The 24,100-nt window shown below is 38.5% G+C and overlaps 2 protein-coding genes across 5 annotated transcripts in view; one reads left to right on the top strand and one right to left on the bottom strand.

Annotated features, from left to right (window-relative positions):
• The window catches only part of ccdc85b (coiled-coil domain containing 85B), a 73,021-nt gene that overhangs the window by 36,061 nt on the left and 12,860 nt on the right, over positions 1-24,100 (top strand). The gene's annotated exons all lie outside the window — the stretch shown is intronic.
• Positions 1-24,100, bottom strand: part of fibpa (fibroblast growth factor (acidic) intracellular binding protein a) — a 32,634-nt gene that overhangs the window by 1,679 nt on the left and 6,855 nt on the right. For 2 of the 3 annotated variants that reach the window (XM_061786679.1, XM_061786681.1), the window contains exons 3-11: positions 23,861-24,059; positions 22,274-22,400; positions 21,946-22,046; positions 21,646-21,779; positions 18,190-18,298; positions 18,050-18,113; positions 17,285-17,371; positions 17,109-17,206; positions 11,295-13,442 (exon numbers count right to left, since the gene is read on the bottom strand). In XM_061786679.1, the coding sequence (XP_061642663.1) occupies positions 13,373-13,442; positions 17,109-17,206; positions 17,285-17,371; positions 18,050-18,113; positions 18,190-18,298; positions 21,646-21,779; positions 21,946-22,046; positions 22,274-22,400; positions 23,861-24,059 (989 nt within the window). In that variant the 3' untranslated portion in view covers positions 11,295-13,372. Of the gene's footprint in view, positions 1-11,294; positions 13,443-17,108; positions 17,207-17,284; positions 17,372-18,049; positions 18,114-18,189; positions 18,299-21,645; positions 21,780-21,945; positions 22,047-22,273; positions 22,401-23,860; positions 24,060-24,100 lie in introns of those variants that run through there. The other variant, XM_061786680.1, reaches the window with a different exon arrangement.

Genomic DNA, 24,100 nt, shown 5'->3' with positions numbered 1-24,100 from the left:
GATTAAAGTCCTAATATTACACGAATGCAGTTGTTTATGTTTGACAAAATAAATTTGAATATTACGGGACTAAATTTGTATATTTTCAAGAGAAAAACATTTATATTTTCAACATTAAAGTCGTAATGTTATGAGAATAAAGTTGTATATTTTAGAGATGAAGTTGAAAAATTAGAAGAATAAAGTTGCATATTTTAAGAACAAAAGTTGTAATTTACAAGACTAAAGGTGTCAGATGAAATAGGCATCAGCTGACTCACCACCCTAAAGCGATAAGCAGTATAGAAAATGTATGGATGCATGGTTTCCATTGTTATCCTCTATTGGCTGGGAGAAATTAAACGATTGTGCAACCTTACAGTTAGGACGCATTTACTGTCAACATAAGTTACTCAAAATGGCTCCTTGCCCTGTAAAAGGGCCACGCGAGTACATGCAAAGTCAGCTGGAGTTTGAGCGCGTGACAGGCAGTTATAATCAGCGGCCGCTTGCTCACAAGACAAAGCTCAGGCCACGGGCTTGACGTGGTCAACCCTCAAGACAGGAGCGTGACATCACGAGCTATTTAGGTCTTGAGAGGCATAACATACCAGTGTGCAATCAAGACACCCAGTGCTACGTGACCTGACTGGACTGCGATGGTGGGAAGTCACCAAGTACAAACACATGATTACTCTACTCAACTAAATTTTTCTGGAATCTGAATATTACTTGTGTATTTTTATTTTTTTTTTTTTTTTAAACAACTTTTTTACTTGTACTTCCTACATTTGAAAATGAGATATGATCAGTGACCTCATTTAGGAGTTTTTCAAGATATGAGAGGTTCGGCCAATTGTTTGCTTCGACTTGTGAGCAAATATTTGAGATAAAAGTGTTGTATTAATGCTCCAAATAGATGCTTCAAGCTGTTCAATGCCAAATTACACAAAGACAATTTTCAGTTTATCTAAAACAACCAAATAGCTTTGCCTGAGTAAAGTCTACATAGCTTAATGCTAACAAACAATGCAAAACACTATGGACAAGCTAACAAGTACCATTGCTGCAACAATGGATATTTGAATACAAACGGTGCAGCAACAGATGTAGACAGACAATACAACAATACCCACAGGTATATATATATATATTCTCTCAGAAAAACAACTAAAGTGGCACTTAGCAAATATCCCTGTTTTTTATCTCAATACATTGTATATATTTGAAGTGCTGAAAAGATATGCAAAGACTTATTACAATACAGTGCTTTGAGATATAGCCTAAGCATTTTTTTCACCATTGGAATTTTCCTGATTTTGTGGGCCGGACTAAAACACAGCCCCGTGACGCTATGGCACTATATAAGGACAAAGTGACGTCGTTTCGTTTGGCTATGCTGCTCAGTTGTGAGTTAGCTGTGCTTAGCTTCCATAACAAGGCCCATTTACAACTCCAGCGTGGAGTTAGCAAGCTAACGATGGCTTAATTTACAGAACAGCTCGGTGATGGGATTTAAGCTCCCAAAAAATGAGGTAATTAAAAAAAGCGATGGATTGACTTTAGACACACATAGATGGCGAGCTGAACATCAACACCACCGGCCGACTCTGCAGCGCGCATTTTACGACGGACAATTTTGTAAACTTTCACCAGAGACAACATGGCTTTGTGGGTAATTTGATATTAGTGACTAGGGCAGTGCCGACTGTCTAACAAACCGTCCCGCTGTCGTCAAGTGCCGTGTTCGGCTGTGACATTATGTCACCAAAAACGAGGGTAAGTTGACTTATTTTTATGATTATAGTCCACAATAACCATTCAATTTTGAAGGTGAGCCTCCTAACGTGATTTTACATCGTGTAAGCTATCAACCCCTCAGTATGTTTGATTCCTTTTGGTGCATCCATTCCACGCGCCCACAGCGTCAGAGAGCTGAGAGGTGGCCCATATTATTCAAGTTTTGAAGCCTGATTTTATATACTTAGCAACATTTTTTATTCGTTCAAATTTGGCAGGCTTGTTAACATGACATTTTTGGGTCCTGTTTCGTGCCACTTTAATATTACTGCAGCTTACTGAGGACAAATAAATGTCTGTATTACACTGCCCTCAGGTGGCCAAGGCGCACACACCAGGAGCAGAACAATAAAATAAAAGGGAAGTTGAATCCATCCTTCTACTTTTGTCAGTCTTTTTCGCCACAATTATCTGTACTTCTACTTACGTGAGTACAGCGTGTGCGCACTTTTGTCACTTCTGCTGGACTGTCCAAAATGTAAAACAAAACTACTGAAAACAAAGTGAGCAATCCGTCTGGGGTTAGGTCACCGACTGTGGCCGGCGGGGATGCATGAATGGGTGTTGGCGGACATCTGGAATGCCGCGGTGAGGATTTGGACGCCAGTTCTCAGCTGGGATGCCCTGGCATGGCTGTGGTTCCCAGAGTATCACTTTTCTGGGAAAACCCCCCATGGCTTGTATAAGGCAGGGGTGGGCAAAGTATGGCCCATGGGCTACATTCAGCCATCTTTACATTATTAAGAGTCCTGTGATATTTGTTGCATGAATTTAGTCGGGTTTTCCTAAAATTGTTGAGTAATAATGTATCCTGTTTTTAACATAAACATGTATATAAAATAAAAATTGCCTATACATTTAACATTTATTTTAACACATTTATTTTTTTTTTTAAAGTTTTATTTCTAACTGAATTATTTTTTTGTGCCTATAATAAACAATTGCTTATACATTTAACATTTATTTAAGAAAGGATTAATTAATTGTTAAACTGGGAAAAGTTTTTTGTTCATAAAATGAACAATTACCTATACATTTAACACATGTAAAATTTATTTTACAAAGTATTAATTATTGAAATCAATAACTATTTTTTCACATAAAATTAACAATTGCTTAAACAGCATTATTATCATTATATTTATTTAATCAATGATTTAAACAATTGTCACAAATTCTCCTATTTTGGAACCTATTCTCCTTTATTTGCCGAAAAAACTCACCTAATAATGTTTTTCGTTTTCTTTCCATAATGCTCCAAGATGGAGGTAAAGCCCTAAAGCCCGTCTAAACAGGAATTGGTCTGAGGACGTATGTTGAAGTGACACATCTCAAATGAGAGAGTAGTTTTGTAAGTCAGGGAGGAGCAAAGTTTAGCCTGGGTTGTTAGTGGAAGGTACAGAAAATCTTCACCACAAAGTGCATGCATGTACAGGCACACTTCTGATGCATTTTTAATGTAAGCCATTTATTTTTAAGGGTTATGTTGTAAGACAAATTTGAAATGATATTCAACTGTTTGGGGATCACACTTTGCGGAATATATTTCAACTATTAATATAGTTATTAGGTTAATTGAGGATTGTAAATTGCCTGTAGGTGTGAATGTGAGTCAACCTCCGTTAATGGTGATATGACGTAATAAATACAGAACTAGAGAGAAGTAAAGTCAGGGTATTGTTTCAATGTAATTGACTTTTATAGTCCATAGTCTGTACTTTTTTACATCTACTGAAAGGAGTTGAATCTGTACTTCTACTTTTACCAGTCTTTTTTTAATAGAAGTATCAGTATTTCTAATTATGTACAGAGTATGATTACCTTGTCGCCTCTGGCAAAGACAAACATATATTTAATTTAATAACACCCCACCAGGACTTGGACATAATCCAATAAAGATTCAGGGCCTGACCTCTGCGGGTTCATTTTTAAATTGCCAGTAAGCCCAATTTAACAGGCAAAATGTCAGCTCGCTTACACAAGTGACCACCTGCGGACTTGGGAAAACACACACAGGGACCACACACGGACACACGCACGTCCACATGAGCGGCTCTTGTGTTGTTCCGCTCAGCCGGGCACGGAGAAGCCGGAGCACACCCTGGTACCGCTGAGGCCGGTCGAACTACAAAATCCAACGGTGATGGATGCCGGTGGCTCTCGTGAGAAATTCTGTTCTAGAACCAAGCGCCCCACTGTAATGCTCCACCGGCCCACCCTGTAAAGTGGGTCAAAGTCCCTATTTGTCATCTGCGCTGACAACAAGGAAGAAGACGACAGTTTGTTGCCTTCCTGATGCTTTTCTCACCTGAGTCGGTACAATGAACCCCAGCTATGGGCGAAAAATACAGATCTGCCAACAAAAATCTCTGATTGCCTGACTAAATGAAGCTCCTCCTCTCAGTTCAAAATACTAGATGCTTGGCACACACAAAAAAAATCTGTGAATATAAGCAAATTCGCAAATCTCCAACCACTAATATGTGGGGGTTCCCTGCAAGTCATGCGCCTTCAGTGTAGCACCATGTTGTACCACAACACGTGGGGCAGCACTGAACTCAACTGGAAGAAATGCAGTTTAAGAGCAAGAAGAAAAGGCATAGCCGTCGTTCCCACAGAGCAGAGAGAATGTATACCTGTGAGTGTTGTTGTATGCTGTTTGTATGCTATCGTTTGTTTGAATGTTTAGAATTACTGTGATAGTGACGCAAATTTCCACTAGCTCGTCTGTGGCGTTTCACATTATATATTACTAAGGTAGCTGAATTTTGTTCGTAGTTGGTTTGGGTTCATTTTTGGGTGTTTGAAAATACAATGTTACATTTATTTGTCAGTTTTACAGAAAACGTCAACGAGAAGTGACCTATAAACAGCTGCAACCAGGCACACTTTGCATCTTCTTTGAAGAGAACTGTGCAAGCGAGTCTTCTTTGCATTTCCTCAAAGTGATGCTATACGACAGTATCCATTTCTTGACAGTGTGCTAATGCAGTGTGCTAATGCTTCAGTGTGTTTTAATAAGTTTAAATGTGTTTAAAGTGTGAAGATTGCATGCTAACGAATATTTCAAACCGTGTTTTAAAAGTTCTAATATGTTTAAAGTGTGTGTGAGGGGTCAATCTATTCTAAAAAATGATGTATACTGTGGATTTTCACCTATCGCAAATTGATCTGAAACGTATTCCCCACGATAAACAGGAGACATAAGCAAATAGTCGACACACACATTAACGCACAAATTGTGCCATATAGATTAATGTGTTTGATACACTATTGTAGAAATGGCGATTTCTGTAGAAATTTTGAACAAGAAGTGGGCCAATCACAAGGCACATATAGACAAACGAGCATTTACACTTACATTCATTGTCCTTACATTCCTAAGGACAATTGAGTGTCTTCTATGAACCTGACTTGCATGCATGCAAAGTTAGCTGGGATAGGCTCCAGGACACCCGCAACCCTAGTGACGATAAATGCTACAGAGAATGGATGGATGGATGTTTAATCTTGCAGTGGTGCCTTAATTTTTCCAGAGCTAATTTTCTTCCAAAACGAAAAGAACAAGCCCGTTTAGTAAGAAACATGAAGTAGACACTTTATTTTCTTTTAGTGGGTCACATAAAATGATGCTGCAAGCTGGATTTGGCCCCCGGTCTTGCATTTGACAGCAGTGTTTTCGACTAAGACTTCTGACTTCAATTTATGTTTTAGTGTAACTCTAGCACTTGACCTGGATCACCCTGCAGTCGCTTCCTGTATGAAGTTGAGATGACGACGCAGTACAATCACACTGTATGTCTACCCTCCTATTACAGCCACTGCAACACGGAGCCAAGAAGTCGACTACAGTGATTATGGGCCCACATTACTGTACTGCCACTCCAAAAGTAGAGCACTGGTGCAGTCACGTGACGTGGTTCTTCTCACCTCTCTCACAGTTACAGTGATACACCACCATTCATTTCAGCCACGGTTGTTCAAAGTCTGGCCCGTGGGCCATTTATTGCCTGCCACCCAATTTCTACAGCATACACTACTAAATAAGGATAGCTTTTGACCCAGAATTTGGTGGGGGGGTTCGGGGGCAACGAGAAATGTATTGCTGTCATATTAGTGGAGGGATTGCGACACTACTAATGCTACTTATGCAAACTACTACAAATAAGAAGAATACATTGTTTTTATGTAGACCTTTTCTAGCTATAGGACGCAAATAAAGTATTGAAAGCTAAAATAACCCTTATAACGTACCTGTGAATAAAAAAATGTATCTGGTTGGATCTTTTCTAGTGGGACACAGGGTTGCAGGCCACCCCAAAACCGTGAGAATTCCTTTAACACGGAGCAGTTTCAAAATAACTTTATACATATATTTGTTTGGCTGTCTGCCTCCACAATACGACATGACTGCAGTAGAAACCACCGATCAGCAAAATAATGTAGGCAAAAAATAAATAAATAAATATAAAAAAAAAAGGTCTTAGCTTGAGAGGATGCAGCAACGTTTGCTCTGTTACAATAAACTACATTATGCTTGCTAGTTTTATTTTCATTACTCTACTATTGCTTTCACAATCTATATGTTTTGGTTTGTCAGCAAGATGTCTTTCACTAATCCAATAGAACTAGTAGTGTTGTTTAACTCCATTTGAGCAATCAAACGGAGCCAGTCAGTCACATGACCGTACACAAAATCTCCGCAGCCTCACACAGAAGCAAAGTTTTCAAAGTGACAAATGTTCGTGGAACAACAGAGAAAAGAATGGCTCTGTAATCTCTGCCAGGTGAGCCTATTGTGCTTTTTCATGACTGAAAACAAAGAAAGTTAATTTAAGACAATTTCTTGTGGCAGAATTTGCTTTATCTTATCTTATCTTATAAATATTTAATTTATTGTTTCTGTTAAAGTGACATTATCTGAATTTGTATATTCACAATTTATATTCTTCTCTAGGTATATTCATGCTTTGATTAAAAAAACTCACCAGTTAGCTCTTGAGTGTTTTTTTTTTTTTTTTTTTTTTACTGAATACTTAGTCAAGTAATTATTTGGATTGATTGATTATTATTTTTTTACTTTTATTTGAGTCCTATTATTCTAAAGTAACAGGACTCTTACTTGAGCACAATTTGTGGCTACTCTATGCATCCATGACCATGAAGAAGAAATACATTTTAATTTAAGAAGAGGAACCTCCCAGACTGTAGAAAACTGTAGTTTTAGCAATGTTTAAGAAAAAAAAAAAAAAAGTGGTAATGAGACTACATAAAAATGTTCATTTTGGAGGTTGCTTTACAATTTGTCCGTTTGAAGGGTAAAAAAGATAATGGCTACTTTATACCAGTGGTTCTCAAACTTTTTACATCAACTACCATCTAAAAAAAAAAAAAAAAACCTGGCTCTAAAAGTACCACCACGTTGATCAACAATAAAATACAGTTGTGTAGTAGGCTGAAATGCTCATCAAAAACAAGTCAGGTTTTATTCCTAAAAAGTATATTTAATATTTGTGTAGGCCATTTTAACATTCTGCACAGTTTGAACATTAACACTGCGATTAAATATAGGAAAAGAAAAAAGAATACTTAAATCAGAATTCAATTAAAATGAAAAATACAAAGTTTACCTTGGTAAATCGTTGAAAACAGTTCTAAAAGATTAAATGCAATTGAATTGTACTTGAGTTTAATATAACTGAACTGTACTCAACAAATGTACTACAGTGGATTATAAAAAAGTTTAAACCAGTGAAACACGCACAATTTGGACATTTACTTCAGTGATTCTCCACTAGAGAGAGCCTCCGTGCCACTAGTGGTACTAATACCACACTTTCAGATTGACTGTCTGATTTAGTTAAAAACTTGATGGTGTTAAGTCTTGAGTTTGAATGAAACAAATGAATTGAATTCTATTGAAAATACAAGCAAAAACATTTTTCAAAAACTGTTTTCAGATTCCAGATTATGTCTCAATGCGGCCAAAAATGGACACGAACAAGCTGAAAGGGTTGTACAACTGAACAAGACCCGAGGGTTATTAAACAGTGATGTAAACTGTTATATAAAGTTAAGAGAACTCACCAGCAAGTCTTGTTTCAGATGTCTGTGTCGTGTTTGTCGGCCTGACCCCGGTGAGTCCGACTGCGGGGAAGCGGTCCCTAAAGCTCCACGCGGTGTGCACTGAGACAGTGAGTGGGAGACAGTTGGAGCAGCTGAACAGACGGGAGAAGGGAGGGAGAGCGAGCCAGAGACACAGAGAGAGAGCGAGCAAGGAGGGAGTGGACCGCCCACTCGTCTTCCCCCCCCCACCCCCCGCCCCGGCCCCCTGCAAAGTCCCCATTTCCTCGACTCCCCCCACCCCCGGTCTAGAGATGCGAATTCCTGGTCTGCGGCCCAAATACCCAAAAATTCGTCCAAATGGCAAGCGAACAACAACTTCACAGATTCACACACACTCGACCCCCCCTAAACCGCCATCCATCCCGGTCCAACAACACACCTGGTTTCGTTTAAACTAAGAACCCTGCAAAAGCCCCAAGCTCTCACACCCTTTTCCCATTTTACCCCCCATACACCTATATTTACCTCCCCCGGCCGGCTGTCTTTTTCCATGAAGCCACTTTAAAAAAAAAAAATTATTCCAATCTGACGTGCCCTGGATATTTATAGCCAGGGAGCAAGAGAGAAATAAATGGAATGTTGACAAAAATTAGAGAGTGGAAGAGTGAGCGGCAAGCGAGAAAAAGTGGAAAAAGTGTCTGCTTACTGGGCAGAATGAAGCCTTTCTGCCTTAAAATGCTTTAATACAAAGCTACTATAATTATGGCCCTCTAAGTGTGTCACTCAATGTTTGTACATGCCTAATCTGTTACTACACTTGGAATCATTTCCGGTTGTAGCTTTACTCCCGCAAAAAAACATGCATCTTCTCAATATGTTGCAAACCACTCTGGATGTTGCTTAACCCGCATTAAAGTAGTTGACGTGTGACTCAAGACGGACACGACCGGAGGCTTCATTCCAGCGCGTTATGAAATACTTTCCTACTTAAGGTTAACTCAGCTTTTTAACCCTCAGGCCTTGGTTGGATTTGACTTCCCTTTCAGCTGGTTTGTGGCCATGAAGAGTCTTTAATTTGTAATATTTATTTTTAAAGTTTTTGCTTTTTCATTTCATAAAGTTTTTAACTAATATCAGTACTTGACATATGTCTAAAAAGAGTGGTTCTTAAACATTTTACACGAAGGCCCACATAAAAAAAATACTCTCCAAATACTATAAAGGAAAAATTGAAAAGGGAAAACTTATTGCAAATACGTTAAATAAAAATGGCACCTAAATAAATCTTTAAAAACGAACTCTTCTTAAAGAGTAAAGGCAAACGTATTGCACTTGAATGTGAAATGTGTAATAAGACTTCATTTGTATCTCCTTTCATTTTTTTGCCATAAGATGATATTTTCATTCCTTCTAAAATGTTTGAATGTGTTTAATGTTTTAAAAGTACTTAATTTTACATGTATTAAATTCTGTTATTCTTTCGCATAGCACTGAAGGAAGCTCACGTACCAGTAGTGGTACCCTAACCGCACTTTGAGAATCACTGGAAAATATTAAAACACAATTTTTTTTAAACCATTCAAATTAGTTTGTTTGCACAATGAGCACGTAGGAAAACAACCTACAAATTTTTTTTTTTTATTATTGCATATTCACGGTTTGTCATTCACAAATTCGTATATTCACACGTGCCGCCATTTGGTGGAATCTTGGTGTTGTGGTTAAGTGTAATTTGTTGATGACGTTTTTTTTTCCGTCTGCATTTGAGATGTCCTGTGTTGTTGCCAGTCCTTGAATGCACCGTGTGCACAGTCAAAGTGCGACTGAAAGTGTTTTTGATTCCATTGCTATGAAGTTATTAATAGTCGGTGTAGTCTACTTTGCCAACATTATTGCGTGTAAATGCCAAAACATGTTTTTTAAAGACTTAATAACCATTTGTTTAAAGTGCTAGTGTGCACATTTGTTTACCCATGTGTGATGTCATGTCTGTATGTGCTAGCATGTTATTTAGGCTAGTAAGCTAGCTAAAACCATTGACGATGCTAATGTGAAGGTGGTTTGTTTAAATGAACAACTGACTACATTCATTTATGCAACAAGGGTTCATGATTGTGTACATGCTAGACGCATGGTGTTGATGCTCTATGATCCTCTCTGTTTCAAGTGTTTACTTCCATCTTGTGGCACCTATACATAATCACAAAAGGAAGGTGCAACAATTATTTGTGGAATTTAGCGAGTCGCAGCATGGCTCGGCTCCTATCCGCCGCAAACAGCAGGGGTCCCTGTATTCTGAGTACTGTACAATCATTATTTTCTAATATTGCTAATAGTCCAGTCTTTCTTGAGCAAGCAGAGAGAGCTTCCATTTTTTAAATTAAAATGTCATTATTCTCCATGGATCCCTGATGGTTTAGTGTGGTACATTTGCCTGACTTCGATGCAGGCAGTGTGGTTCCAGTTCCGGCTCAGTTGCAATACGAATGTGAGTGTGAATGGTTGTCTGTCTCTATGTGTGCCCTGTGACTGACTGGCGACCAGTTCAGGTTGTAGTCCACGTTACACCCGAAGTCAGCTGGGATAGGCTCCAGCACCCCGTGACCATGAACACGATAAGCGGTATTGAAAATGGAAACTAAGAATATTACATGAATCTGCTCCCTTGTCCAAAAATTTATATATTATGTAATCTGGTAGAAAACTGAAGAAAAACAACATTTACAGTCCCAAATGACACCCATCTCAATTGTATGATTAAATCCAGTAAATAAGGAATTTTCAAAAAATAGTTTACATAGGTTTCAATTGGTCAAAATGTGACAATTAAGAGAGTATTTAAAGAGCTGAAGTTATAAATGACAAAACCGGACAATAAATCCCCACCAATTAAAAGTTCTATTACATTTGCATTAAAGCAGGTAAACTAGTTTTGAAAGAAAGGAAGCGAGGTGGACACAAATGGTCAACATAGAAGCCAGAGGGCTTTAAATGACGTTATATTAGCGACAGGATTGTTTGTGTTGCCAAAATGACAACGCCTGCTTGGTGGTGTCTTTACAATGTGTGTGTTTGTGGGTGGTGGCAGCTGTCATTACAGGAGGATCTTGCTAAAAATCACACCGTCAACCCCCATGTGGACCAACTGTGCGACCCCCCACCCCCACCCCCATCCCCATCCCCGCATACTCCCTTGTTTCCCTGACCACACACACGCACACAAACATCCAACAAATTCTCAGAATTTAAATGCAGCAGAATGTCTTATTCTTCTGTCGCGTTTACTTATTTAAGTACGCTTTAAATTACTTTCGTGCTCTCATCTCCATCCAGCAAAGTCCTTAAATTTTGCTCCATGGACTGATTTAATAATGATATCATGTTTTTATAAGGCAGCTGAAATAAAACACGGCACTACTCGGAGCAATAACATAAAACAAAAGGACATCTTGATGTAAATGCACTTTTATTTACAAAGTGAATAGAAAGACAGCTAGAGGAGCAGTTTGGAGGCTTGAAGCAATGATTAAGGGTTGGGGGCTTTGACAGAAAAGAATTAAAGGGAAGCAGAAAGCGAGGGCGTGGAAAGACATTGATCCATCTTAAGGTCTATGTACTGGTATGCTCTTTGTCCTCACGAAGACAATTCAAAGCACTAGAAGAGGACTAGGGCACACTAATGGAACATTACATATAGATTTTTTTCTGCTACCAATGCCATCTTTGGTCTACTAGTATGCAATTAAACCATACTAGTGAATTACTGTGCTGCACTAGTACCACTATTAGGTGCAACTAAGAGGAGTGTGTCACGCATTAGAAGCCTCCTTATCAAGGATATCGAATAAATGCTCAGACTGCTTTCCATAAAGGCGTTTCAGCATTTATTTAACATCCTTGATACCCATCTTATTGTACTCCATGTACTAGTACGCTCGTTGTCCTCACTAGTAGGACAACTACAGTGCCTTGCAAAAGTATTCACCCTCTTCGTTGCCAACCACACTTCCACAACGGACACCATCAACGTGGTGCCTTCCAGGAAAGAAAGTGGCAGTCAAAAACGGATCCCGTGATGTTGGCGATGTCTGGGTACAACTACCAGGACATTGGGCGGTGTCACCATGCGCCAGTTTGACGGGGCGTCCATCACGCAGTGTTTGACCAACAAGCGGGTCGACATGTACCGTGTTCTAGTACCTCGTAACTGTGCTTCCAGTCATCTCAGGATCTGAGACTCATTCACCTGCCCCAATTCATGAATTAACAAGGGGGGTAATTCCTTTTTCACACAGGGCCAGATAACTGAAGTTTTTTTTTCCCTTAGTAAATGAAATCACCATTTAAAAACAGCATTTTAAGTTCACTTGGGTTATATTTCTCTAATATTTACATTTGTTTGCTGAACTTAAAGTGTGGAAACTATGCAAAAGTATAAGAATTTGAGAGGGGGGCCAATACTTTTTCACAGCACTGTATGTACCTATGTCACATTGTATAATTCGTTGTATATGTATTTGCTTTTATTTTGCGTTGTTTAACTCTGTTGTTTGCAGTCAGGTCGTCATTGCAAATGCAAATTTGTTCTCAGTTGCCTTAAGTGGATAAATAAAGGTTAAATAAACTAAGAAAAAATTGACAAAAAACACGCAGCCATGATTGCCGCAAACAATGGCTCTACAAAGTACAAACCTTAGAGGGGGTTAATAGTTTATGCACATGCCAATTTTAAGTTTCTTTTATTCTTGAAAAATATTTTTAAATGTTTTTCTCATTTCGCTTCAAAACTTTGACTATTTTGTGCAGACCTACACAATAAAGTTCAGATAAAGAAATTATTGAAACATGAGATTGTAATGGAACAAAATGGGTAAAAAACCAAAGAGGTGAATACTTTTGCAAGGCACTGTACATGTTGCTATTGAGGCAAAACTGCACTAGTTGACAATGGTGTACTAGGATTACTACTAGTGACATAAGATTCTACAGTTTAAGATCTAGTTTCTTCAAGTAGTGCACACTTTTGCCTCACTAGTACATGTAGTTGTCCTACTTGTATGCTAGACTATAGTATACCAGTACGGAACAGTAGTTTACCAGGAAGGTTTAATTGAGTACTAGTATATCAAAAGTGGCACTAGTAGTGGAAAAAAACATTGCTACTAAAACACAGTTGTTCTACTAGTACGCTAAACTGTCATACTAGTGAAGAGAAAGACCGTACTAGTACCGTTGACATTGAATAAATGGTAATTTATTCAATATCAAGGCTATTAGCATAAGGTTGTACTCGTGGCACTAGTAGCCAAAAGCGGCAACAGTGATGCAAGAAACATTAATAGTAAGACAGTCGTTCTACTCGTGCACCGAATTGTCTTACGAGTCGCGACAAAGAGGGTACTAGTACAAGGACCTTAAGGTGGATATCAAGGCTATGGTATAAAAACTCAAACACGGCAGGGGTAGTGTTAAGATAACAGCTTGGGCTAGCAGTGGAGAAAAATGTGGTCGTGGAGGAAAAAGCAGCTCAGTCGTGATACATTTTGAAGATGCAGCTTTTTATGACGCCCATGTATCTGTCCCACACAACTTGATGTCTGAGATGCAGGCGAGAGAGAGTGAGAGAGAGACAGAGAGAGAGAGAGACACACACGAGAATCAACATAAATAAAAAAACTCAAGAAAAAGTTAGATTATAGTAGGAGAACGTTTAGAATTAATTAGCCTGTCTACGTCTTGTGTTAGCATTAAGATAGTGGACTTTCGTTATTATATGGTTAGGTTGAACATTTTTGTCTTTAAATATACAATGTTGGATCCCGTTTTGTTTTATGTGTCAGTTTTACAGTAAACTTCAACTGTGAGTGACAAATGAACACCTTGAAGCAAGTACCCTTTTCCTCTTATTTTGAGAACTGTGTGAGCGAGTCTTCCTTTCATTTCCTCAAAGGAATTTAATAAAATAATCATTCATTTCATGACAGCAAGCGAGTGAGAACAGGTGCTAAGGAATACTTCAAAAACTGTCTTTTAATAACTTTGAGCGTGTTTTAAGAAGCGTTCCAGAACTGACAATCTTCAAGCTTCCACTGGAAGCATTTTAAGGAATGAAGGATGAGACAGGGTGACGCACAACTTGATGGGAGAGTGCCAAATGGCAAGTGTTTATCTGACTCTGTTTAGTTTTCCCAATGTAGTCTGTTTTAACGGTGGGCCGCCTGGGAGAAGTTAAAGACAAGCCTGGTGGGCCCGCTGCCACACTAGTACAATGAACCCCCACTAAATCACGGTTCATCTTCCGCATCCCCTGCTTTATCGTGAATTTTTAAGCAATCATTTTTTGTGGATTTAGAGCGTAAATAAGCAAATTGCAATTTAGAGTTATGCGCCTTCAGTGTAGTACCACACTGTTCCACAACATCCCAGCAAGCACTGAGCTCTACTGGTTGCAGATGCAGCATAATTAAGAGCATGAAAAAGAGGCAGACAATGTCCCTACTAGGCAGAGAATATATGTTTGTGAGTAATGTTGTACTTTATGGTTTGGTTAAACATTTTGCTGTTTACACATACAAGGTTTAATACTCTTTAGTTGTATGCGTTGCTGTACCATTTGTGTGACGTAGCAGTTGTTTGAAGGTGTATAAGTACCGCAACTTTAATGCTGATTTCGGTTAACATGTCTATGGCATTTCGCATTATATGCTAGCCTTAAGCTAGCGGACTTCGTCAGGCCGAGTACACACAGTATGGTTGAACAACATAAGGTCTGCGCATGAAGGTCTGTGACCTTGAAGTCCATCCAGACAGATATCATATGATATGATATATGATATGATATGATATATGATATGATATATGATATGATATATATGATATATATGATATGATATGATATATGATATGATATGATATATGATATGATATATGATATGATATATATGATATATATGATATATGATATATTTGATATGATATGATATATGATATATGATATGATATATGATATGATATATGATATGATATATGATATGATATATGATATATGATATATGATATATGATATGATATATGATATATATGATATATATGATATATATGATATATATGATATATATGATATATATGATATATGATATGATATGATAAGGCGCCACCCAAGAGGATGTCATGATTCCCGGGTGAGCAGGAAAAATGTACTGTGTTACATATACATTTATAACAATAGACATATCGTATTGGAATGAAAGTGGGGGAAAATCATTATTTTATCCCACACTGATTTTGTCAGTTTACCCACTGACATGACATGAGCGGTCAATAATTTTAATGGCATGTTTATTTTAATGGTAGGTTTATTTTAACAGAGAGACAGAACACCACCCCCACCGTCAAGCATGGAGTGGAAGCGTTATGTTTTGCTTGGTGGGAGTTTCTTTGCAAAGGGGACAGGTCAAATTCACCGCATCGAGGGAAAGATGGATGGGTGACAACCTCCTTCTCTCAGCCAGTTAACTTCAAATGGGTCATGGCTAGGTCTTCCAGCACAACAGTGACCCAAAGCACACAGCCAAGGCAACGAAAGAGTGGCTAAAGAAGACGCACATGAAGGTCATGGAGTGGCCTAGCCAGTCTCCAGACTTAAATCCCATAGAAAATCCGGGAACCTTAAGGATTTGGAGAGGATCTGCAAAGAGGAGTGGTCCAAAATTTCTCCTGAGCTATGTGCAAACCTGTTGATCAACTACAAGAAACGGCTGACCTCTGTACTTGCCGACCAGCGGTTCCCCACTAAGTACTAAGTCATGACCCTTTTGATAGAGGTTTACATTCTTATTTCACTCAGTGAATTGAAAAATAATTTTAATACCGGACTGTGAAAACTTTTGGGGGCTAAGTCGACCACAAAAATTGGTCAACGCAATAAAAAATATTGATAAAAGCATATTTGCGCTGCTCGGAAACATTTGGCCCATGTCCATGTTTACCGCACGGACATTTGTTGAAGATGGACGCACTGTTGGACTAGTGAAAAACATTGCCAAAAATGCCAACATAGCGTCTGTAAGTCATTTTTAAGAAACTATTATATGTGTAATGTACACAAACATGATGTATGAGTGAGAAGAATGGTAGTTAGCGTTTTTTTTGGGGGGGGGGTTTCCCCCTAAAATCGTAATCAATCGCTAGCACGCTAATGCTAATCACGATTGCTAGCCGTTTAGTAAAGGCTGATTTTGTTGTCTCTAATTCTGTATTCTTTATACCATACACTGAGTACCAATATATGCACTTTAAGGATAGTAGTCCAGCCATCATTAATGAAAATAAAATGCTCGTTAGTAGTAAAAGTTCGTAGGGGGGGGCGATTAATCGTGTACTCGGCAAAATGGCTATAGGATAATCGATTCTAAAAATATTCGATAATGACAGCCTTATTAGAATATTTTGTTTTATCTGATTTTTCTAGAGTTTCTTTTTGATATTCTGTCTCTATCTGCTAAAGTACACCTACCATTAAATAGACCGTTCATGTCTTTGTCAGTGGGTAAACGTACAAAATCTGTGAGGGATCAAATATTTATTTCCTCCACTGTAATTTCTCTACGGAACTAAGGGCCGATTAATGTCTTCCACATTTTAGTTTTTGCTGTGCCAGACTTCCGGTTGACTTCTGTGTGTTTTTCCGAATAAGGTGTTCTTTTACTTAACATTTTTTAACTTTAGAGATGTGCTCCGTGAAGTGGTAGTCCAAGAAACACTGTAAATCTGCCATCTCGTAAACACGACGCTAATCCAATACTGTCAAAACGCAGGAGCAACAGATATGAAATGAATGGCAGGACGTCATGATTCTCGGGTGAGCAGTGAAAATCTACCATATTACATATATATCTGTAACATTAGACAATACATATCATATTGGAATAAAAATACACCTATTTCAGAACTTTTACGTAACAGTCTATGTCTATACAACGTGAACAAATTATTTTCATTTCCTTATACCGATGGATAATACGCTCTATGAAGATTTTACAAATTTTTTTTTGGGGGGGGGGGTGCATATTATACCAGAGGAATTTCTATATGTTCGTAACCCGAGGTTGCACTGTACTACTAAGTAATACTTTAGAATTCTGTTTTTTTATATGTTTAAATGTCTATAGAGCGTGTGGAAGGGGTAAAACTATTTTTTTACATTTATTTTATATAGTCTCTCTATAGCACTGTGGGTCTGGAACATATTCCATTAAACTCACTTGAAAGTGTCCAGTATGTGTGCAGAATTGGTATAGTGAGTCAGGTAGAGCCTCGTGTCCGCTGCTGTCCATCGGTCCGAGCGACACGGCTCGATAAACTGAGAGAGAAAGGGAAGAGGTGTTACATTAGGCGGATTCTGGCCTGCTTTTGTCCGCCCTTGGAAAAAACTACACACCTTCTCCACGAGGTCGATGAAGAAATCACGGACATCTTTCGTGTTGGTTAACTTGGCTGCGATGTTTACAAGGCCTCTGGAAAGATTCTGCCAAGAAGAAAAATAATTCATTTGCAGAGCTGAAACGCCAAGGGTTCCCCGGGTCAAAATATTTGTAATTGGAGCAAAACCTTAGAGAGAAATACAGTCAAGTTACACAAAAATAATCAAATGAAGACAAAAACCTTGTCAATGTTGACAACCGTTCAGTGATGAACGGAACTAGTGCTTGGTAATAAGCCCAGACATGAATAGCGAAAATCTGAGAGTAATTGTCACATCCCTTACAAAAGAGGCAAAGCGTGATTGCTTCAGGCTGTTTGTCACTCCCAGTTGGAATTTACTGTAAAACTGACCAACACCAAAATGTTCAACCAAACCTTATAATTTTGCATAACGAATAGCCGCTAGCTTAATGCTAACAAAAAAACAAAATGCTATAGACAGGCTAACGGAATGGCAGCAAAGCACCACATGAAGCTCCTCAACTTAGCCTGACATTGTTCCTTGGCACCGAGATGCCATAAGATGGCGCCAAAGGAACACTTTAGTTTTTTTTAGCAAATAGCATAGGATAAGAATAAGTGAAATCGCAAGTAGTCATTCGTGAATATGCGGACGAGCACTGTGCTGTACTGTAATGCTTGGAGGAAACATGGTTTTCATTTTCATTAGCACACACGCACGTAATAATAAGATTTTTTTTTTTAATGTTACATTTTTCACCTTGAAATTGGCCTCCATTTCAGGAAAAGCTTTAGTCTTCCCCCTGAGGGCTGTGCAGACAAGACTGCAGACAAAGAAGAGAATATGAGGTCTGTGCAGTTGGACTTTGTATTCACTGTAAGTGTGTGAGTGTGTTAGACCTTTTGTGTTGATCCAGCAGATCCTTGTCGGAGATTAAAATCTTTAGTTCTTTCAGCTCTTGGAGAAATTCTTTGTCTAGATCCACATCCATGTCTTCCACCATGTTATCTAGAATGAGAAAGTGTATTTGTATCATTTATAATTAATTGAATTACAATTCACCAACTATTTAATATCTAAAATAATACTAATAATGTATTTAATTATTTACAATAAGTCAAATAACCGTTCGTTTTCAAGATAGTTATATTTTTAAAACATTGTTACTCCTGTTCAAAATTCTCTCCAATCAAATGTCTTTTTAGCTTTGGAGACGTGATGCTTAGCTTCTTTCTAGGGGCTCCTAGCGACTTCTGGTGGCCAAAAGGTGGAGGTACTCCTCGGGTAGTGCAAAAGGGGTTAAGTAAACATTAAAACGCATTTTTTTAAAAGGATTTTATCTATTAGGGGGGGGGGGGGGGAAACTATTCAAAGCTACTTAGCCCTGTGTAGAAAAAGTAACGGCAACCCTTGTTAAATCATGAATTAACTGTGGCTAACCACATTCTTTGGTTCATTTTCACTGACTACACCCAAGCCTGAATATCCAGACCTTTTCAATCAATAAATTACATAAAGAGATTAATAGAACCTGTTTGACAAAATGAAGTTGGCCAAAAGATCTTAAAAAATAAAAATAAATTTTAAAATAGCCACAATCCAAAGAAATTCAAGAACAGACAAGAAATAAATTGACATCTATCAGTCTGTAAAGGGTTACAAAGCCATTTCTAAAGCTTTAGGATTCCAGCGAACCACAGTTAACCAACTTAACCCTAACCCATTATCCACAAATGGAGAAACATGGAACAGTGGTGAACCTTCCCAGGAATGCCCAGCCTACAAAAATTACCCCAAGAGCAAAGCGATGACTCATTCAGGATGTCACAAAGGAACCCAGGACAACATTTAAAGAACCACATGACTCACTTACCTCAGTCAAGGTCAGTGTTCATGACTAAACAATAAGGAAGAGACTGGGCAAAAATGGCATCCATGGCAGAGCTCCAAGGCTGACCAAAAAGAAAAAGGCCCGTCTTATATTTGCAATAAATAAATATTGTATGGACTGACGTCTCGTCTTTTTGTAAGGTGTGTGTCTCATTACATTTGGTGTAAATGTAACAATTTTTTTTATATCAGCAGTCAAACATGGCTGCTTTACACCTTCAGAACCTGGATGACTTGCTGTGAATGATGGAACCATGAATTCTGCTCTTTAACAGAAAATCCTCAAGGAGAATGTTCGGGACCTCACGCTGAAGTGCACTTGAGCTCTGCAGCAGGACAACGATCCAAAACACACCAGCAAGTCAACTTCTGAATGCCTTTTAAAAAAAATGAAAAAAATAAAATAAAATGAAGGTTTTGGGATGGCCTAGTCAAAGTCCGGACTTGAATCTGCTTGAAATTCTGTGGCGTGACCTTAAAAAGGCCGTTCATGCTTTAAAACCCTCTGGTGTTGGTGAGTTAAAACAATTTTGCAAAGAAGAAGAAGGGCCAATCTCCACAGAGATGTGAAAAGACTCATTGTCAGTGAAAGAAAACACTCAATTTCAGTTGTCGCTGCTGAGGGTGGCCCAACCAGTTATAAGGATTCAGGGGCCGATACTTTTTCCACACAGGGCAAGGTAGCTTTGAATAGTTTTTTTTTTTTTCCTTAACAAACCAAATCACCATTTGAAAACTGTATTTTATGTTTTCTTGGATTATCTTTGTCTGATATTTACCGGTACATTAGTTTGATGATCTTTAACATTTAAATGGGGAAACTATGCAAAACAAAATTTGAGAAGGGAAGAAGGGAGCAAATACTTATTCCTGGCACTGTATATACAGTTGAAACCAGAGGTTTATATAAACTATATAAAAAGACATGCTTTTTTTCTCACTCTGACATGAAATCCGATAGGTCAACTAGGATGACCAAAATGATTTGTCTCTGCTAAATCTCAGAATGAGAGGAGGTTTGTTTTCGACAATTTTAAGTGACTTTCTTCAAAGCCAGACGTTTATATACATTTCATTAGTATTTCGTACCATTGCCTTTAAATGTTTTGAATATCCTTCCACAAGCTTCTCACAATAGTTGGCAGGGATCTTGGCTCATTCCTCCTGACATAACGAGTGTAACTGAGCCGCGATGGCGACTCCAAAACATTGACTTTGTTATCCTTAAGCCACTTTGTAACCAGTTTGGCAGTATGCTTCGGGTCATTGTCCATTTGGAAGACCCATTTGCAGCAAAGCTTTAACTCCCTGGCTGATGTCTTCAAATGTTTCTTCATTCTGTTTCTTCGTATTTCATATTCTTTCCTCATGATGACATCTATTTTGTGAAGTGCGCCAGTCCCTCCTGGAGCAAAACAACCCCACAACATGGTGCTGCAACCCGTTCTCAGGCTTGCAAGCTTCCCTTTTTTCGTACAAACGCAACAATGCTCATTATGGCCAAACAGTTTAATTTTAGCTGTTTAGTTTAGTTTTAGTAGACAGGAAATGTTTCCAAATATTAAGATATTTGTCCCTGTGTGCATTTGCAAATGGCAATATGTTTTTTTTTTTATGTTTATTTTTCATTGACTTCTTCCTGGCAGGGTGGCCTTTCAGCCCATGTTGGTACAGTACTCGTTTCAACAGTGGATAATGATACACTCTTACCAGCTTCAGGCAGCATCTTCACAAGGTCTTTTGCTTTTGTGCCTGGGTTGCTATGCACATTTCGTACCACAGCATGTTCATCTCTGGGACACCGAAGCCGTCTCCTTCCTGTGATGGCTGGACATTCCCATGGTGTTTATATTTGCGTGTATTTGAACAGATGAATGTGGCCTTTTCAGGCAACTGGGAATGGCACCCAAGGATGAACCAGACTTGTGCAAGCCCACAATTCCCTTCCTGATATCTTGACTTTATTTCCATTATGTTACACAAAGAAGCAGTGTTCCAGAAGTGCCTTCATAGATGTGTCTCTAATTAACTCAAATGCTGTCAATAAACTTATCAAAAGCTTCCAAAGACATGACATCATTAGTTGTTTTTTTTCAAATTGTTTAAAGCCCCAGTGATCTTTCTAAACGTCTGACTTTGAAGACAGTCATGAAAAATTGTCCTTGTCTCATTATTCTGCCATTTAGCAAATAGAAATTTTTTTGGTAATCCTAATTGACCTAAAACAAGAAGATGTTAGTCTGATTTCATGTTAGACAGTGAGAAAAAAAAGTGTGTTTTTTTATTTAGTGAATGTAAACTTCTGGTTTCAATTGTAGAATTTTGTACAGTCTCACATTTCAGAATTTAGTTTGTCCTGGATCTGTGTTTAAAGACAGCTAATGATAATGCCCAAATAACATTATGCAGTCTCACGTAAATCCAGGGACCACTTTCATTTCAAGCAAACAAAGTCAATCTCTCACCAACAGCTCCAACTGTCCAGTTGTTGATAAGCTGCCCAGCGCAGAAAGCAAAGTCCTGGAACGTGAGATACTGCAGCTTTCTCTTCCCCGTCTCAAAGCGATTGTTGGCAAAGAACACAATGGCCGCGTAATCCCTGAAATGCGCCAAGAAAACAGTTAGCTTGCCATTGTTTTCCTTGGCGCCAGTATCCTGGATAACTGGAGTTAGTTAAAAACATCACAGTGCTGTGCAACCAGGCAGAAAAGAAACATTAGCAATGTTTCGGTTCGTAAAGTCAAGGCTTAAAGGAGGCTCGTTACCTTCCAAGCTTGTCAGAGAGCAGGAAATGCTGACGTATGTTCTCTACTAGGGGTCCCTTCAGTTCTTCCACCACTTTAAAAACACGCTTGAAGTTGTCAAACTGAAATTTAACACAAAATGTATGAAAAATGTACATTTCAAAAGTGCTCACATTGTGTATTTTGATAGAAGAAAGTTTGACACTTTTATCAAGACACCTGGGAGTTGTTTTAAGGTGTAGAAAGAATTGCATAATTTGAGGGACATTGTAAAAGCCATGGAATTGTATTATTGTTCAACAAAAAAGTCGCAGCAGAGCAAACGTCCTCCATGAGAGCTGCATTTTACCTGTCGTCTGCAGCTTTTCAGGGTCACGCCCGTCTTGATGCTGATGTCATCTAAGTCTTTCTTTGTTCCTTTTGAGAGTTTCTTGCCCAGGACTTCACGAACAAACGCATCATCAAAGTCGTAGTATCTTAAATTAGGAAACAAATAAGAGACACTAAAGTTAGGCTGAACCACATCAAGGGAACAAAGTGGCACTCACTAAATAATGTAGGCCAATGCATGACATCTTCAGAACAAAACAGTTCATGCTCATAAATGAGGCTCAATTCAATACATACAGTGGAAGGTTAACACCCAAAAGGTTTTTTAAAAAAATTCAACCTATTTTTTTGAAAAATGATAAAAAATGATTTATGAGGCAATTCCGTTCCTATGGCGCAGACGTAACCCAAATTTGTATGCAAGTTGTAACGCACCAGGGCCTAACATCTTCTTGTGACATACATGTGATCACATATTTTTACACTGTGGCATTAATTATCTCGAAACGTTGAGGATCCCTGGCATCTAAAAGGTCACAAAACTTTGAATTTTGTTCTTTTTCTTAGGGTTTTTGTGACACTTTGTCCAAAAGAAGGAGCACCATCAAAAAGGGGTGCGGTACAGGAAGATCAAAACACGGTGAACCTCACATTCGCGGATTATTTTTGGAAAGCTATCCCATATTCTTTGCTGAAAAAAAATCACCTGTTACCTGATTTTGTGCTCAGGCCAAAGACATGTCTAACGTAAAAGTACTAAATTGGCGCCATCTTTTGACCTCTTGGTGCCAAGGAACTGTGTGAGTTGAAGAGCTTCATGTAGCATTTTGCTGCAATATTGTGGGTAGCCACTTCGTTAGCCCATCTATGGCATTTCGCATAATACGTTAGTATCAAGATAGTGGACTGGCCAAAACCAAGTTTAATATATAAATATTGCTTTGGAGCCATCTGGTGGAATCTTGGTGTCAAGGAACTATGTTGAAGTGAGGGAAGTGGCTTTATTTAGTCAACCCATAGCCTTGTCTAATAGTGAGCCAAAATTTTGCAATTAATGCAATGCCATGCATGTGAACAAGGAGAGCTGTCTACTTTACATGGATGTCTGCTTATAACAAAACAAGATTTATATTTATTTATGCTTGAATATGACACAGTTCAATTTTCCCATTTAGCGCTCATACTACAGTATGTTGAACTGTGGAGAGGAGCTTCATTTACACAGGCTAGCATCCTTTTAAATAGAAAAGTAGTGCTTTTCGGCCATCTTGTGTCATCTATAGGGAATGTAAACTATTATAGCGGGATGTGAATTACTCGCAGATTTTCTCTATTTGTCCTTATCGATTTTTCATTGGATTGCTTTATAATTTTATAATGCTTTATAATGGCCTGGAAGTGTTTTTCATACAAACATTGACTGTAGATAGGACTTCACTGCTGCCCCCAATATTACCTATGTAATTTTTCCCAAATCACCTCTTGATTGTGCGGGTTCGCTTTTGACGTTCCACTGTAATTGTTGACTATTAAACGTTATAGAAACAAATCACACTGTAGTTATTAATCATAAAAGTAATGTGTTCAGACAGGAAAAGCACATCACCTCTCTATAAGCATGGCTTGTCGATGAGGCGGGATCTGGAAGAGCAGCTGATTGGCCAGTTTGGACGGACTGTGCAGCAGGCGCTCGCACATCTGGAAAGTTCGGTACTGGTCCATGGTGTCACTCAGCAGCACGTCTGCGCTTGCCTCGCACTCGTCCAGCACTCCGGCCTCCATTCGGACCTTCACTGCATCATTTACTGATCAAGAGGACAAATATTGTTAACTCCCAATTGTTCAA

This window comes from Phyllopteryx taeniolatus, chromosome 10 (assembly GCF_024500385.1).
Source record: "Phyllopteryx taeniolatus isolate TA_2022b chromosome 10, UOR_Ptae_1.2, whole genome shotgun sequence".
Lineage (NCBI taxonomy): Eukaryota > Metazoa > Chordata > Actinopteri > Syngnathiformes > Syngnathidae > Phyllopteryx > Phyllopteryx taeniolatus.
Note: the sequence above shows the minus strand (reverse complement) of the source record. Positions and strands in the feature narration are given on the sequence as shown.